This window comes from Prunus mume, linkage group LG7 (genome assembly GCF_029339155.1).
Source record: "Prunus mume cultivar Tortuosa linkage group LG7, ASM2933915v1, whole genome shotgun sequence".
In the NCBI taxonomy this organism is placed as follows: Eukaryota; Viridiplantae; Streptophyta; class Magnoliopsida; order Rosales; family Rosaceae; genus Prunus; species Prunus mume.
Genome location: NC_142704.1, coordinates 15531441 through 15547684, shown reverse-complemented (window position 1 = coordinate 15547684; position 16244 = coordinate 15531441). Strand labels below are relative to the sequence as shown.

General features: G+C 34.9%; 2 protein-coding genes and 1 long non-coding RNA gene across 3 annotated transcripts; all 3 read left to right on the top strand.

The window, feature by feature from the left end:
* The first annotated feature begins 1974 nt into the window (after positions 1-1974).
* LOC148915568 (KDEL-tailed cysteine endopeptidase CEP3-like) lies at positions 1975-2355 on the top strand. The gene has a single exon (XM_089041951.1). It carries the CDS (start codon positions 1975-1977, stop codon positions 2353-2355), a length of 381 nt encoding a protein of 126 aa, XP_088898077.1.
* A 3142-nt stretch (positions 2356-5497) lies between these two features.
* BSK2 (BR-signaling kinase 2) lies at positions 5498-12028 on the top strand. The gene is made up of 10 exons (XM_008240073.2): positions 5498-5773; positions 5885-6108; positions 6565-6700; positions 7175-7308; positions 8242-8347; positions 9257-9342; positions 9914-10102; positions 10230-10388; positions 11130-11243; positions 11579-12028. Exons 1-10 carry the CDS (start codon positions 5686-5688, stop codon positions 11828-11830), a joined length of 1488 nt encoding a protein of 495 aa, XP_008238295.2. The 5' UTR covers positions 5498-5685; the 3' UTR covers positions 11831-12028.
* Positions 12029-13828: 1800 nt separating this feature from the next.
* Positions 13829-15216, top strand: LOC103336933 (uncharacterized). Its single transcript, XR_514465.3, has 2 exons — positions 13829-13868; positions 14759-15216. It is a non-coding gene; the product is annotated as an uncharacterized LOC103336933 (long non-coding RNA).
* Positions 15217-16244: the final 1028 nt, after the last annotated feature.

Here is a 16244-nt window from a genome sequence, read left to right as displayed (position 1 = left end):
TCATAGGATTGCAAGGAAAATTTATGTATTTATTAAACTGCACTTTATTCAACTTTGTTTACATCATAATCAACCAAGCATGTCCAGCATCAAAACGACTAGCACCAAGGCAGACACGCCTTCTTCCCTGTCGAAGGAAGACACTTTTTCGAAATGACAGACACCTACCGAAGCTCCTAACTGCCGAACCTAATCTCCAAGGACACGTGTCACTACCACAGCGACTTGCACAAAGTCCTATATCTAAACTTTGTACAAAACTCCCATTTTCACTTCTCTATAGATAGGGAACAGTACCTAAGTAAAAAGGTAACTATTTTCTCATATTTATTGTTACTCTGCCAAAATTACCACTTATAGCTGACTTAAGCATCGGAGAGCCTTCGACAAGCACCATACCGATGTCTGAAGCTTGATGACTACTTCTTTCTTCTTGTCTTCTACAGGTTCTTCTAACTCCGAAGGTCCTTCACCTTCTTCCCTACTGAAGACCCTTTACTTCTCTAAGTTGACCCTCCCCAAAAGAGCATCAACAAACTTGGTACATCATAAATGTCATGAAAAATGATGTGCCAACTAATGACACTATTTGCCCCCTAAATCTTTCTCTTGTTCCTTCTAATAAGTGGATTATAAAGAGAGTTGATGATATCTTATCTTCTGAAGGCCTCCGCGGTATGTGGGATGGGCCATTAAGTTGTTAGAAGCTTTTGCAAGTATCAAACGAGTAAGGCATCAAGAAACTTGCGGTAAAAGAAGTGAAGTACAATACTGCACTGGAAACCATTACCATATGCATGTAATTTTTTATTTTTTTTACTTTTTGGTAAATATTTTATGCATGTATTGTGTGTGTAACTCCAATTTATATATTATATCATATGCACATGTTCATTTTGCGCATTTTCAACCATTGCAGACGTGGAATCTTTTCATGCTATATATTTCGATTTACAATAGCCTTCGATGTTATCTGTGCAATAATTGATCAATTACAATTTTGCCAACTATAAGTGCCACTGTGGAAACAAATTGAAGGCGTTCGATTACATGATCCTAAACGATGGTCAAAACATCGATATCATCCGAAAAAATCTTGCAAATGTTGCTCAATCATTTGAGTCATAGATGAAATAGTACAATCAGGTTTGGTCGAGCGATGAAGAGCAAGAGAGGCATTTTGACAACTTTCAAGAGCTTGTTTGACTTTGTGGAGAACTTCATGAAGGGATCAAAAAAACCATATACTGTAGGTCTAAACTTGTTTGCTAATATGGACGACGGTTAAATGGAACCTTTTCCGTATAACATCTCATCCCCTAATGGCGTCTGTAGTATGTGTGGTGGGCCATTTACGGTCGGAGGCTTTTGCAAGTATCAAATGCATAAGGTATCAAGGAACTTGTGGTACTACTACACTTGAAACCATTACCATATGCATGCTTTTTTTCTTCTACTTTTTGCTCAATATTTTATGCATGTATTATGTGTGTAACTCTAACTTATATATTATATGCACAGGTTCGTGTTGGGCATTTTTGACCAATGCAAACATGGTATTTATTCATGTTATATATTTCAGTTTACAATAGCCTATGATGTTGACCATGCCATAACACATCGACTACAATACTACCAACTATGGGTCCCATAGTGAAAACAAATTGAAGGCGTCCAATTACATGATCCAAAACAGTGGTCTAAACATCGATATTGTCCGAGGAAAATCCTGGAATTGTTGCTCAATCATTTAAGTTGTGGATGAAAGAAAACAATTAGGTTTACACTATCAAATAGAAAGAGAGGCGTGTTGACAACTTTACGTAATCGTTCGACTTTATGAAGAACTTCATAAATGGGCCAAAAAATCATATAAAATAGGAATAAAGGTGGTTTGATTACATTATCCAAAATGGTGGTCTAAACACCGAACAAAATTACATGTACCATACTAGGGTATCAAAGGAACCTATAATGTTGTCAAGGAAAAAGAAAGATGGTCTCGATATCATTATCTATGCAATTGTGACACCTGAGGACCAGCTGGCCTACACTCTTTGCAAACAACCAATGGTGGTCGGATGCGATGCCCACAACTTCGAATTTGAAAAATATAGAGGCAAGATATTTCGCAAGGAATGTGGGACAAACATTAGCCACTCTGCTTTACTTGTTGGGATGTATATCGACGAAGCTACCAATGATCATTATTGCATAATCAAGGACTCGTGGAGTGACATGTGGTATGAAGGGGTTTTTATGAAATTGTTCACAAATGGTGGCACTCTCGACGGTCACTGTGACATTTTGTTGGATGCTATCTATCGTGCACTCTATGAGGATTATGATTATTGATAAGGAATGAAAAATTATAAGTAACTTTATTTGGTTTGGTGTTATTTTAATTATTGAATCCAGTTATGGATGTTTATCTCATCTTATATGAGTGCTTTGATGTTATTTTATGTCTTTGGCTTTAGATGCATTTGTGTTTTTAGTTTGTTTTGTTGTTGACTTAGCTTGGTTTGCTTGTAGTCCTTTTCGTATTTGGACTCTTGCTTCTCTGTTTTTGCATGTGGTAATGCATATCCAGTTTTAATAAAAATAAAAATAAAAATTGTTATTATTTATGTAAAATAAGAGAATTTATCTTAATTAATGTTTGGCCTAAACACATTGAAAGGCAATGAAGTATCCTTCAAATGAACGATTTTTACTAGGAAGATGTCATAGTCATTATGGTTTTTTTCCTTTGTTTTTATATGTAGTTTCCTTTTTGTCTTTTCTTGCCTCAACATTTGTACTTTGATCTCTCATAAGCAACCTTTTCAAATCTCCTCTTCCTATCTCCCCAAACTCAAAATCTCTCTCAAATCCCTAGAGAAACCCTTATGCCAAAACAACCAAGAGTTCCACACATGAGTCACCTACCACCGCCCCAAGCCGAGCTTCAATGCACCAATTTTTGTTCCACGAACACCAAATTTTCATACTATAACAACCACAAGCTCCATCCACCTTGCCAGTACTATAAATCATGTCGCCGTTATTGGACCCAAGGTGACACATTTCGCGATATCCCTATTTGTGGCAACTATTGTAAGAAGGTTGTCCAGATACCTTCTGGGTCCATGGCCATGATAGGGAATCCACTGCTCCCACATCCTAGGTCTGATCTTATTCACGATGTCTACCAAGAGGGTTGGCCAAATATTGATGATTGGATGGATCAAGATGTGTTTTTGGTTCCGTCACCAAGTAACAAAAGTACATGAACTGGAAACAAAATATTTCCTTTTTTTTTTCCTAGGTTATGGGTTATATTGGATTTTAGAATATGATACTGTGTAAACGTAGTCCTAAGTTAATTGGGTGTAGTTGCTTGCTTCTGCTTCTTTATAAATTGACTACCACTTGGACAAAATTGGAAAATGACTATTTTAAATTTTTTCTGGGTTATGGGTTATACTGGCTTACTAGTCCTGGGTTGGGTGTAGTTGCTGACTTTTGCTTCTTTGTAAATTGACTACCACTTGGACAGAATCCTCCAATTGCAATAGGGAACAAGCATCTGCAATGAAATAGGCAACCTTGGCTCATTTCCACATGGATAGAGGGACCACAAACTATCTGAAAAAATAGTTTCATGGTTTCCCCTCCTATCAAAATTAAAGTTGTTGCCAATAGATATTCAATTAAGAAGAGAGCAAGTCAAACACCCCATCTTTCCCTTGCAAAAGAAGAATAAATATATATGCCATTAAATTACTTATTCACATACCTTACTATCTAATCTAAACTAAAAATCTAAGCTAAAAAAGATCAACTTGAAGGCATCATCACTAAGTTGTTGTAGATTTGTTTAGTGCACATATTAATGACACTTACCGTAAATTATGAAATATTTTATAAAATAAATAACCAGGTGTAAAGTTCTAAGAAGATGATCCAATATAAATCGTTAAATGTGGTTTTTTCTCCAATTGAGCATATGTGAATGCGAATGTGATATACAAGAAACTCATTCATCTAACTTTTAACCGACTTGTGATTTATGACATAGTTTATAAATTGATATATTCACATCCACTTGATAAATTTCACAATTAACAATAGTTCCATTTGATAAACCACCATTCTCATCTTGTTGACAAAAAAAAGAGATTCACTCTTATACCTAATATAAGGGCTCAAATTATAAAAATACCATATATGAAATAGACTTTAGAAACACACCTAAAGCTCATTTATAACATAACAAAAAAGCTTTTAACTTCTTATAAATTACAAAACTGTCATCGATTTCTTAAAACAAGCCCAACCCCAAAATCTTATAAAAAAACCCCAAACACTCAATAAGGCATCAAAGTAATTTAATAATCAAAATTAAATTAAATAAAGCCAATTGTTATTTTTTGGGTTTATTTATAGAAATTAAATAGTGTAGTGTTTATTTATATTTTTTGTACTAAGAATGGGTATATTACTAAATATTTCAACAACAAAAACAACAAAAACCTAGCATTATATATCTCCTTTGCCAAATTTGCAATGCACCCCAATTCCAAACTCAATTTGACCAAAAACACTACCACCAAAAAAGGACCAAAAGCCCAAAACAAATGAGAGGTGACCATAGGCAACATGAATTAAACCTAGTGGATATGAGCAAACCTAGGTCAAATTGGAGAGAGAAATATAGAGAAAAAGAAAAGGTATGTGCACTGGTGTTCGTGGGGTTGGGGTGATAGAGAAAGAGAGTTAAAATACACATGGTGAGTGTAAATACACGTGAAACTATATTATTGGATATGTGGACTTTATGTATATGTCATATCAGCAAAGCATTTTTTTACGGAAACTCATAGCGCAGACTACTTACGAGCACATATATTAACATTGAAGACAACGAATGACAAAAAAAAAAAAAATTTAATAATTTCGTAAACCTCATATACATTTTGTGATTAAAAAAACAACCTAAATATTATAACAAATTCATCGTTTTAGTCCTTAAACTTTCACATAAATTAATGTAATCTTTAATTTTTTTAATCTACACATTAATTTGATCCTTCTCGTCACATTCCTCATAATATTCACTAAAGTTGGTCACATCATCTGAGCCTTTCATTATCTATTAAAAATATAGATTATTGAATCCAAATGAACTAATTGCTCAAGTGGGCAGCTCTGTTTTATACAAATACATATAACATATTATGATTTGAGTTAAATTCGAGTGGAATTCGGGCTGGTGAGGCCTCAACCCAACTCAACAAAAAATAAAGCAAGTTAAGGTCGGGTTGGATTCGAGGGAACTTTTACCGAATTTTAACCAGCCCAATCAGGGTTGGTTCCAGCGGGTTGGATTTGCCCAACCGAGTTGCACTGCTCCTTCAATCTCCCACAACCCGCACGTGACTAATGATAGACTAATCACGTGACCCCCTTCTTCAGCTTCCATCACACACAAAGACACACTCTCTCTCTGGCTGTCTCTTTTCACAGATTCAGTTCAGTATTCACTCGGTCACTAGTCAGTCACCTTTTCCTCAGCTGTTGCAGCAGCACTCCCCCAAGTCCCGTGTCGTTTCTTGTCCCTCCATTTTCAAAGCTTTTCAGAGCTTTCACATTTTCCTGCCATGAACACAAAATACTGTTAATCCACCCACCACACTCAAAATGGGCTGCTTACACTCCAAAACCACTCACCTCCACCTCTCCCCTGACGACCCATCTTCTCTACCCGACACTCACAAACCCGACCCAGGTCTCTCTCTCTCTCTCTCTCTCTCTCGGGTCTGCATTTTTATTTTTTATGGCACTGATTTTTGATGGGTTTTCTGTTTTTTTTTTTTTTTTTTTGGGTTTTGCTTTGAAGCTAATGGAGATCAAGCTGAGCTAGAGGCCCAAGCCCCTATGTTCAAAGAGTACAGTCTAGACGAGCTACGAAAGGCCACCAATGGGTTCAGCTCCGAATGCATTGTTTCCGAGAGTGGTGAAAAAGCTCCCAATGTCGTTTACAGAGGAAAACTTGATAACAATCGCCTTGTCGCTGTTAAACGCTTCTCCAAGCAGTCTTGGCCCGACGCCCAACAGTTTGTGGTGAGTTTTGATTCCTGAGAAAATGATGGAAAAGGAAAGTAGCTATTGGGAAATAATAAATAATAAAAAATGCATATTCTGTGTATGTCTTGTTTGGTTGCTAAAGAAGATGATAGAAATGTAAGAAATCCTTTGGGTTTGGAGCATTGACAAACATAATAGATTTTTCTTTCGGCTTCATAGAAGTGAGCATTCTTATACTTTAAAAAAAATTCTAACAGAGTATTTATAATGCTTGTTTTTCTTCTGGGGTTTTCATTTGGGGCTGCTGATTTATCTGGTGATGCTGAGAAAAATGGAAGACAAAAAGGAAATGTAAAATGTTGGGTCTTGGATTTTTCAACAATTTAGCAGGATAGTTAATTTTTATATTTGTTTAATAATTTTTCCTTCGATGGAGGAGCGTTTGGCATTATTGAGGAATTGAGTTTGATGTTAATGAATATGATTGAGCAGGTTGAGGCTGTGGGAGTGGGGAAGTTGAGGCACAAGAGATTAGTGAATCTGGTTGGTTGCTGTGCTGAGGGAGATGAACGGCTCTTGGTGGCTGAGTATATGCCCAATGATACTCTTTCCAAGCATCTCTTTCATTGTACTGCCAGTCAATCCCTTCTTGTTTCTTTTATATTTCTTTTGGTGCATACTATTAACTTTGTAATTAACCATCCTTTTCCTGTTTGCTTTTTCCAACACGTTTTGTGCACTAGGATTAACTTTTGCTTTTCTCCAACACTTTTTGTGTACCTTTAAGATAAACTCCTCTCCTACGTCCCTTTTTCTGATGAAATGTGTACAATTAAAAGGTTAGGTGGACTACCATCATTTAAAGTCCAAAAGAACAAAGCTTATTAGGACATATACCGTTTCCCGAGTCTAATCTGTTAGGAAAACCCCTTAATTTTAGTTGACTACTGTTTGCTTAGTGCAATTAAAATTGTTGATGCTTCCTGTGTATATTTATCACTTCATACTTGTCACTTTTTCGTGATATACATGCTCCAAAAACTACGTTGCACAGGCAGGGTTATTTTTTCTTTGCTTAACGACTACTTATGGTTTCTTATAGGGGACAAGAAGCCATTGCCATGGGAAATGCGTGTTAGAGTTGCATACTATATTGCACAGGCACTGGATCATTGTAATATTGAGAACCGGAAGATCTATCATGATTTAAATGCATACAGAGTTCTTTTTGATGAGGTATGCGTATGATTGTGTGACAAAGAGTACAGTTTTTGTTCGGGGGTTTACAACTGTCATTCCTATGCTTCAGATTATTCCAATTGGATGCAGTAGACATTTGGGTTTGCATGTCGAAGTTCATCTTGGTTGTTGTCGTATGCATATGTTGCTACTTGCCGATCTGTCAAATCGTTCAATTTTTGCCATGATTTTCTGCTTTGGTGGCTATTTAGTTTATCACTCATCTTGGTAAACTTAACTGCACTGTTTGCTAACTTTGCCAAATATAGCTTTATCCATAAATGGTTGAGGTGTCCACATTCCCAGAACTCAAATCAATACACTATATTTACCAATTTTTCCACATTTTGTTGTGCAATTCATTTATGCCATATTGGAAATCATATTAAAGCATTGTGTTGAATTGTATACCATATAAGGTGGGGTGTTCCTGTATAGTCTTTCTAAACTGCATAAAGAAGTTTGAGAATGGTCCAAAAGGTAGCTTACTTCATTTCTGTATATGTAATAAATTTACCGGGACTTGCCAAGCAAGAAAGAGGAAAAATAACCAGGCATTTTCCAACTATTTGAAATGTATTGCATTAGTTTCTTATTCCATTCCTTGTTGGCTCAATTTGCCCATTTCTATTAAGGTGTGCCAATGTTTCGCTAACATTGATCCAATGTAAAAATTCTTTTTGTTTTCATAGTATGGAAATTCTCTATTCTTGCTTTTTATTATTGCTATCTTAAACATCTTATTATTGCATTCAGTAATAGACTGTCTCTGAAATGACTGACTGCTAGTCCTTTTCCTTTGTATATAAATACATTTGAGTATCACTTTAGTGGACATGTTTTAGGTTTGGACATATTCTATAAATCATACTACAAGGTTCTGTAAAATTTTTGTGATTAGATTATAACTGACTTATGAACTTGTGTCAGGATGGTGACCCTTGTTTGTCTACCTTTGGCCTTATGAAAAATAGTCGAGATGGAAAAAGCTACAGTACAAATTTAGCTTATACTCCACCTGAGTTTCTACGTACAGGTAAATTACTTAACAAAAAGTCCTACGCATGACAAAAAAAGCTTTTGTAGGTTATCTTTTGCATCATATCAAAATAGCAAAATATTGTAATGAAGGTAGAGCAAAAAGGGTTTTCTTTTCTATTTTTGGTAAGTGAACTTTGGCCCATGTTGCGTTTCGGCACCTGAATTATAATTTGTCCCAATTTAGTACCTAAATTAATTTCTTTTCCAATAAGTAAGAAATCAAACTTCCATTAGAATGATTAACAGATCTCAGGGGAAAGTTTGTCACTTCACGGAGGCCCTACCCACACTTAACCCTCCACACACAATTTTGCTTCCATAAAGAAACAAATTGCCCTTGAGATATGTTTGTCATTCTAACAGAAGTTTGTTTTGGTACTTGTTAGATGCAAAACTAACTTGCATACTAAACAGGGACAAATTATGCTGTTGATATTGAATTGGGACACAAACAGAAGTTCAGGTAACAAAATTTAAAAACAAAAAACAAAAAATAAACCCTTCATATTATGAAGTGGTAACAAAAACACTCTACATTGATTAGATCTTCTCATAGTCAGGCTGCTTGGATATCATGTGATAAATTATCATGCTTAGATTGCAAGATTTTTCACTCATATTACAGAGAATTATGCTGGACTAAGAAACATAATAATTTTTGTGCATCAATGCACACCAACTTTGAGTGTGTTATGTTCTTTTCGAAGTACGGATTAATGGAATAGTACATAACTCTTGGAAGCATTTTTCTTGTTTACAAGTCCTGATATATGAGCATCAAGTTAGTGTCTCAGTATCGTCCCATGGTGTTGTTATAGTTTAGCCAGATTTGGTTGATAACTTAATATCATTGGAGATATGAAAACTGGTTTTCAGCGTATTTGATTAGTGTAAAACTTTGCAGGCAGGGTCATTCCAGAGAGTGTAATCTACAGTTATGGAACTGTCCTGTTGGACCTTTTGAGTGGCAAGCATATTCCTCCAAGCCATGTACGTGGACTTACCTCCCATGAACCTTTACATTGTACTCCTCGTGTGATTTTCAGGAAATTTTTTATTTCTTCTGTAAATCCGTTGACATTTCTACTGCATAGGCTGTAGATTCTGTACTGCCGTTCTGCAAATATTTTTTTGGTGATGATCTCAGGATTCCAAATGTAGCTTCTTACATAATGTTTTAGGATCCTTCTGCTTGTTTCATTAGCATTCTGTAAAACTTTAATGTTTTTTGAATGTTTGTTTTCACTGTATTCAGTATGTATCTTGGTCGTACACTTGGTTTATAATTTTGATATGTTTGGTATCATTGACGTCTTAAATTCAACAAGAAAGTGAGAATTTGACTTTACAAACAGTTTATGTTCAGTAAGTCTACTTGAAACCACTACTTTTAGGTTCAGTATTTTGCCTTCGTTTGTGATTCTTCCTCAGCTCAATTTGCATTAATTTCAAGGTCTTTTGGGTATGCAAAGTTGGGAAATGGTTCTGTTTAGCTTAATTAATTGATGTGAGATTACATTTGAAGATACAAAAATTGTTTAAGTGATTATTGTATCTCCAGGCACTGGACTTGATAAGGGAAAAGAATGTATTGTTGTTGATGGATTCATCATTGGAAGGGCAGTATGTGAATGATGATGCTACTAAATTGGTTGAACTTGCTTCCAAATGTCTTCAGTCTGAGGCTAGGGACAGAGGAGATATTAAGTTTCTTCTTACAGTCGTTGCACCACTTCAAAAGCAGAAAGAGGTGATATATCGTGTTATCCTCAGATCATGAAATTGCTATTTCTTTGTTTATCCTCAGAAAGAGGTGATAACATATTCTTTTTTCCGTCCTGATTTGTTCTGATTGCTTATATGGTTTGTTTATTAAGGCGGCATCTCATGTTCTAATGGGCCTTCCTAGAAATACTGTTGTGGTTCCAACCATGCTTTCTCCTCTTGGAAAGGCTTGTGCAAGGATGGATCTTACTGCTGTGCATGATATTTTGCTAAAAACAGGCTATAAAGATGAAGAAGGTGCAGAAAATGAGGTACGCTGAATTGCCTATTATACATGCACTTATGACTCGACGGTTAGAAACAGAGTTCTTAAATAATCTATACACAACATTATTTAGATAAATAGACCTTAAATTGTAATGCATGGGTTTTCCCAATTTTGCAAATAGGTTTGTTGTTTAGTATATTAATTTAGTCCTTAGAATTTGAATTTCCTCTAGGTTTTAGTATTTTTCTCTTTATGTGTCATTGATTCGAAATGAGTAGCTTGAATGCTCCCCAATCTGGAAAGCATGCTAATTGCAGACATGAGAATCCAACCTGCTTTGGCATACGTCAAATGCTGCAGATTTGTTCGAAACTTGTCGTATTTTTTCCCATGTGTAAAGTACATAATAGAGGAAAAAAAAGTTTGTACAAAATGGTTGTATGTCATATAAGAGGAATGAGCTACGCTGCTGTTCACTAGAGATTTGTTCTCCCTATTCAATTTTTTCTACTCTGGGAATTTACCCTGTTTGCTTGTTGATGTTGTGCGGGTGTCATGGTTGTCTCTTGTGACATGTACATAATTGTATCTGGATGTAATCTCTATTTGGTTGCATTGTACAGTAAGGCATATCATCTCTTTTTTTTAATTATTTATTTATGCATATACATATTTGGCAAACTGTGGTCGATGCTTCTTTTCCATGATTGACCTTATCTCATGTTCATGGGCTCAAGAATTAGACTTTAGTATAGTTCTCTCACAATGTGATCTGTTTTTTCAGCTCTCATTCCAAGAATGGACACAACAAGTCCAAGATATGTTGAACATGAAGAAATTTGGGGATATTGCATTTAGGGACAAGGATTTCAAGAATGCAATTGAGTATTATTCCAAGGTACATGCACTCTCCCTCTCCTTCTACCGAATTTTATCTTAAGAATGGATGATATTATGTGACAAATTAGTTCAATATTCTTTTTGCTATGCAAGGGCTTTTAAAATCATAGTGCCACAATTTAAATGTGCACGTTGCACATTGCACGGGTACCAGGTTGGTTAATTCACACTAAGCAGATAAACATTGTGTTACTCACCCTAATTATTTGGAACCGACCGTAGACTAAAAAAGAGAAAAATCCTGAATTCCTAAACCACTATAAAAAGAAGAGTGTTGATTATTTATTTTGGATACGCAATTATTCAAGGATACCTTTTCTATGCAATAAACAGTTAGTCGCTATGATGTCCGGCCCTTCAGCAACTGTCTTTGCGAGAAGAGCCTTCTCCTACTTGATGAACGGCCAAGCAGAACTTGCTTTAAGAGATGCAATGCAGGCACAGGTGTGTATACCAGAGTGGCCAACTGCATTCTACTTGCAAGCTCTGGCACTCTCAAAGCTTGGAATGGAGACTGATGCTCGGGACATGCTTAATGATGGAGCAGCCTTTGAAGCAAACCGGCACAACACATGGCGTAGCTAAACTTGTACACTTGAAAATCTGTAGGTCTGTCTGATTTCGTTTACTCGGCTTGGGGGAAACTGGATAGAATAGGTAGTGAAGTGCTAGGTGAATGTGAAATGTGGTTGATAGAGTTGTTTAGGTATCTTTGCAGATGCTATGTTAACTATTGTTACAAGTGTTTGTTTTTAACTTTATATAATGCATTTCCGATAGAAATGAGTTTTTTATATATATAACATTTAATTTAGTGCATATTGCCTCTTACTTGAGAGAAAACCCCCACATTCTTGTTGATTTGGGAATGTGCAGAACACATCAATATTGACCAAAACTTTACTGGATTTGGCATTTCATAACAATGTTGCCTTTATTGAGAAGTTTCGACCGGAATCGTGAGTTGAGACATTCTCCAATGAGTATTTAAGTTAAGGATTGGTTAAATACTTTTAATCTTGGCCGTTGGATTGCATCTAAGAGACTACCAACACATTTAATGAATATAATCAACGGCTAAGATTAGAAGTATGTAATCAGTCCTTAACATAAAATACTTATTGGAGAATCTCCCGAGTTACATGTGCAAGTTTGGGTGCATATATATTAACATACATTCTACTTTGTTTGAAAAATAAAAAGAAACAGAAGCAAAATAAATTGAAACCATGAAACAAATCCATGGTAATATGATTGACCAAAAAGCACAAGGGTAATTGAGAAGTTTTTTATTTCTAAATTCAAAGAAGGAAAAACAAACATGTAGTCAGAATCTTTAACTAACGACTCAATCAAGGAAGAAAATAAAGTTATCGATTTAGTTAATTTCATCCCTGAAAACTTTGTTAGCTTGGTAGGGGGATCTGAGCTTTAGACCTCTTCCAACATTAAGAGAAGTACTGTCACACTAACATATAGTTGGTAAAAACTATATTTTTAAACTAGTAAAAAAATATAATAATAAAAACACTTAATTATTCATTTGCCTATATCATTTTTTTCATTTTTATTTCTTCTTGGTACAATACCCGTTTTATCCTACTTCATAATGTCATCTCATATTGATTGATAATACATTTATTCATTACAATCATAGTTGTCTTCAATTTCATAAGTAATAATCTCAAACATCCACGTTATTAAAAACTTAGAAGTTTATAATTTATATTCTAACAGAGAGGAAATACAAATAATGTTCTTAAATCTCAATATTAAAGTGCCCAACTCAGATTTAAAAAAAAAAAAAGGGGAGGGAAACAAAAAAAACAAAAATCACAAAGCTTTAGTTAATTCACTCATTCTCAATAGGGAGTAGACACATTTTATGAATTTTTGTTGGCAGAGAACAAAATGAAGGAAACGACAAAAGAGAAAAAGAGTTTAAAAATTTATAAGGTTTTAGTCCAAATATCATAAACTAATTTAGAAGATTTGAGGAATAGAACTAGAAGAGAAATTAAGAAGTTACATGGTTAATTTATAGACAAAATGAACTTAATATATTATTTATTTTAGGATAAAGGGAGGGGGGAGGGGCAAGAGACCACTCTATGGTCCCTTTAGTGACTTCGCCCCTAAATACAAGTAATATTGCAGGAGGGGAAATCGAATCTAAGATTTCGGGTGTAGAATAAGTACCTTTAAGTTACAAACCCCTCACTATACTTTTTTCACTTTATTTTAATTATGTGTCTCACCTTATTCGTTTCGTATCCTCTTAAGTTACAAGTCCCTAGCTATTTTTTTTCACTTCACTTTATTTATTTTAATTACGTGTCTCATCTTACTCTGTTCCGTGAATTCTGTTAATGAATCCGTTCCGTGAATTCTGTTAACGAATCTGTTCCGTAGGTTACGTAGATTCTGTTAATGAATCTATTTCCAGAAAGAGTTTCGCTGTCATTTCGAGGACATTGAATGTAGTCCGTAAATTTCCTCTCAATAATAGTGGCAAAATCGTATTTTTAGCCAATAAAAAAAATATAAACTAATATAAATTTGCTGAGATTGAGATAGAGAGATATAGAAAGATAGAGTCAGATTAGACGCACGGCAGCCAGAGGTAAGACGGCGATTATCCAATTAGTTTATTCTAATTTATTTTCTTATGAATTTTCTTTTCTCTTAATTCATTTTTGTTCATCAGACCTTAGCTTTTGTTTGGTTCCCCAGAAAATGAAAATTTATCATTCCCATGTTCGAGCAACCTGATTGCTCTCCCTTTTATTTGTTTATGGGGTTTGTAGATCCATGATTTGGGAATAAAACTAGAGAATTAGAGAAGATAATCTGTGTTATGAAAAAGAAACAGCTAATTGAGGTTTAAATCTTATCATAATTGGTTAAATTTGGTAATTTATTCGTTATTTCATGAAATCTCTGGAACTGCATTTTCATATCTCATAGAAGATCTTGATGTGTTCAATTTTTCCACAAGCATCCTTTATTAAATTTCTTAGGGGTAATTAGACCATTAAATATTTATCAGAAGGAATTATTATTTTTCTTTAATGTTGGGTGGGGAAGAAATCAAGAAAGTTGAGTTTTCGTGAATAGTGTTTTTGTAATGGCCATGGAGAAATCACTGTAAATGGATCCTCAAACTTGGGTTATGCTTTAGGGTCTGTGTTTTTTTTTTTGGGAAACATGCTTTAGGGTATGTTTAGGAGTGCTTCTTAGTCACAAAAATCGTCAGGTGCTTTTTCAGGAATCACTTTCGAGTGCTTTTCTAGGAAACATTTGGATTTTTGTAATAAGAATTTTCAGTTCTAATAGAAGCACTTGTAGAAAAGCAATAACGAGGAGAAGCAGTCCCAAACGAGCCGTTATACATAAACTGAATAACATTTGAATTGATTTAGGTGATATTAGGCTCGAAAGAGTTGGCTATATAGAAATTAAAAAGAGTGACAACAATTATGGAGTTGACCAATATCACAATTTGAAATGCAGGAAAGATTCAACATTTTATGGATAGCAGAGGAGCATGCAAGGAGGTTTCTGATGAGCTGGCCAGGGAGTTGCTTATTGCAATTTCTTACCCTGTACCAGACCAGGTTCTTGATCTGAGTTTCGTGCCTCGGGACAGGGTTCTGGTGGCCAATGGGGATGGGGATGAGAAGTATGTCTCTGAACTTATGACCATTTCTAATGTGCAATCCCCTGATATCAAAAACCTGAAACAAGCAAGCATTTGCAATTAGCAATGCTGCATTCTTCATGGAAAATGGAAATACCCTTACCCTTATAAGATATTGTAATTATTTGTCATTGTTTTTCAACTACTACTATTATATGAATAAAAGCCACACAGAGTCTAATCGCATCGACAAGCTTCTGGTGATCAGTGTAATAAACCTTCATATTATAAGGATGAGAATGGCAATTGGACCCAATGGTTCTTGGTTTCTTCTTGTTTCTGTACTCAATATTCTGTTAGCATTTTCGTATAGTAATTGCTATTCTCATCGTATTGTTCGAAAATCGGATAGCGAGTGATCCGCATCGATTTAGGTTTGGTTTGTTGAGGTTATGTCATCTGGGTTTGTTCTTCCATGCCTTAAGCCTTCATTACTTGTTTGAAACTTTCGAAGTGTAAACGATTCTTACAAATTTTATGTCACGTTTCGTCACATAAAACTGCTGAAAACCACACTATAAATGCTTCGAATTGGGGACCAAGCATCTCCATTGAGGGTAAAGTGTTTCTATTACTTCAGATTCTAATTGTAATTTTAATTGCAAAAATCCTAATCAAACTCACCTAATCTAGGATTTCTTATAAAAATATTCTGAACGGATGACATTGTTGGGCATGTTGAAAAAGACGTTGATTTGAACAGCACTTGTTGGGCCTTCCCAGTTTCCTGAATCTGTTCTTTTTTATTTGTCACATGGCAGAGCACTTGTTGGGCCTGCACCCCACGCAAAGGCCGAACAATTCTTAACTAGAGGATAAAACCCAACAAGGTTATCCTCAAACCGTTGGGTAAAAATAGCCAAGAAAATTTCGTAAAATTGTTTGTGAAATTCGTAGGGTAATAAGACAAATTAAATTTGTAGATAATGTTTAGGAATGATTCGGAGTTTCAGCACTAGGTATCGGTACATTTTTATATGTACTTAAGTATCAATTATTAGAACTAACGCGGTCTAATTTAATGGAAAAGTGCCTTGACTTAAAAGTCTATATTCAAATTCTAAATAATTTTTGTGTGAGAAATTCATATCCCCTTTAGAATTTAACCAAAATCATTTTCTGGTATTTTGAATGTTTCACAATTATCTGTCTTTTGCTTTATATATAGAGATATATAGATTATATGACATAGCATCCAACTTTAAATAATAATAATAAATCTAAAAAAGTTGAAAATCCAATTTAAATTTAAAATAAAAAAGATTAACACTAAAAAGCAAAAAACCCTAATTCCTAAAT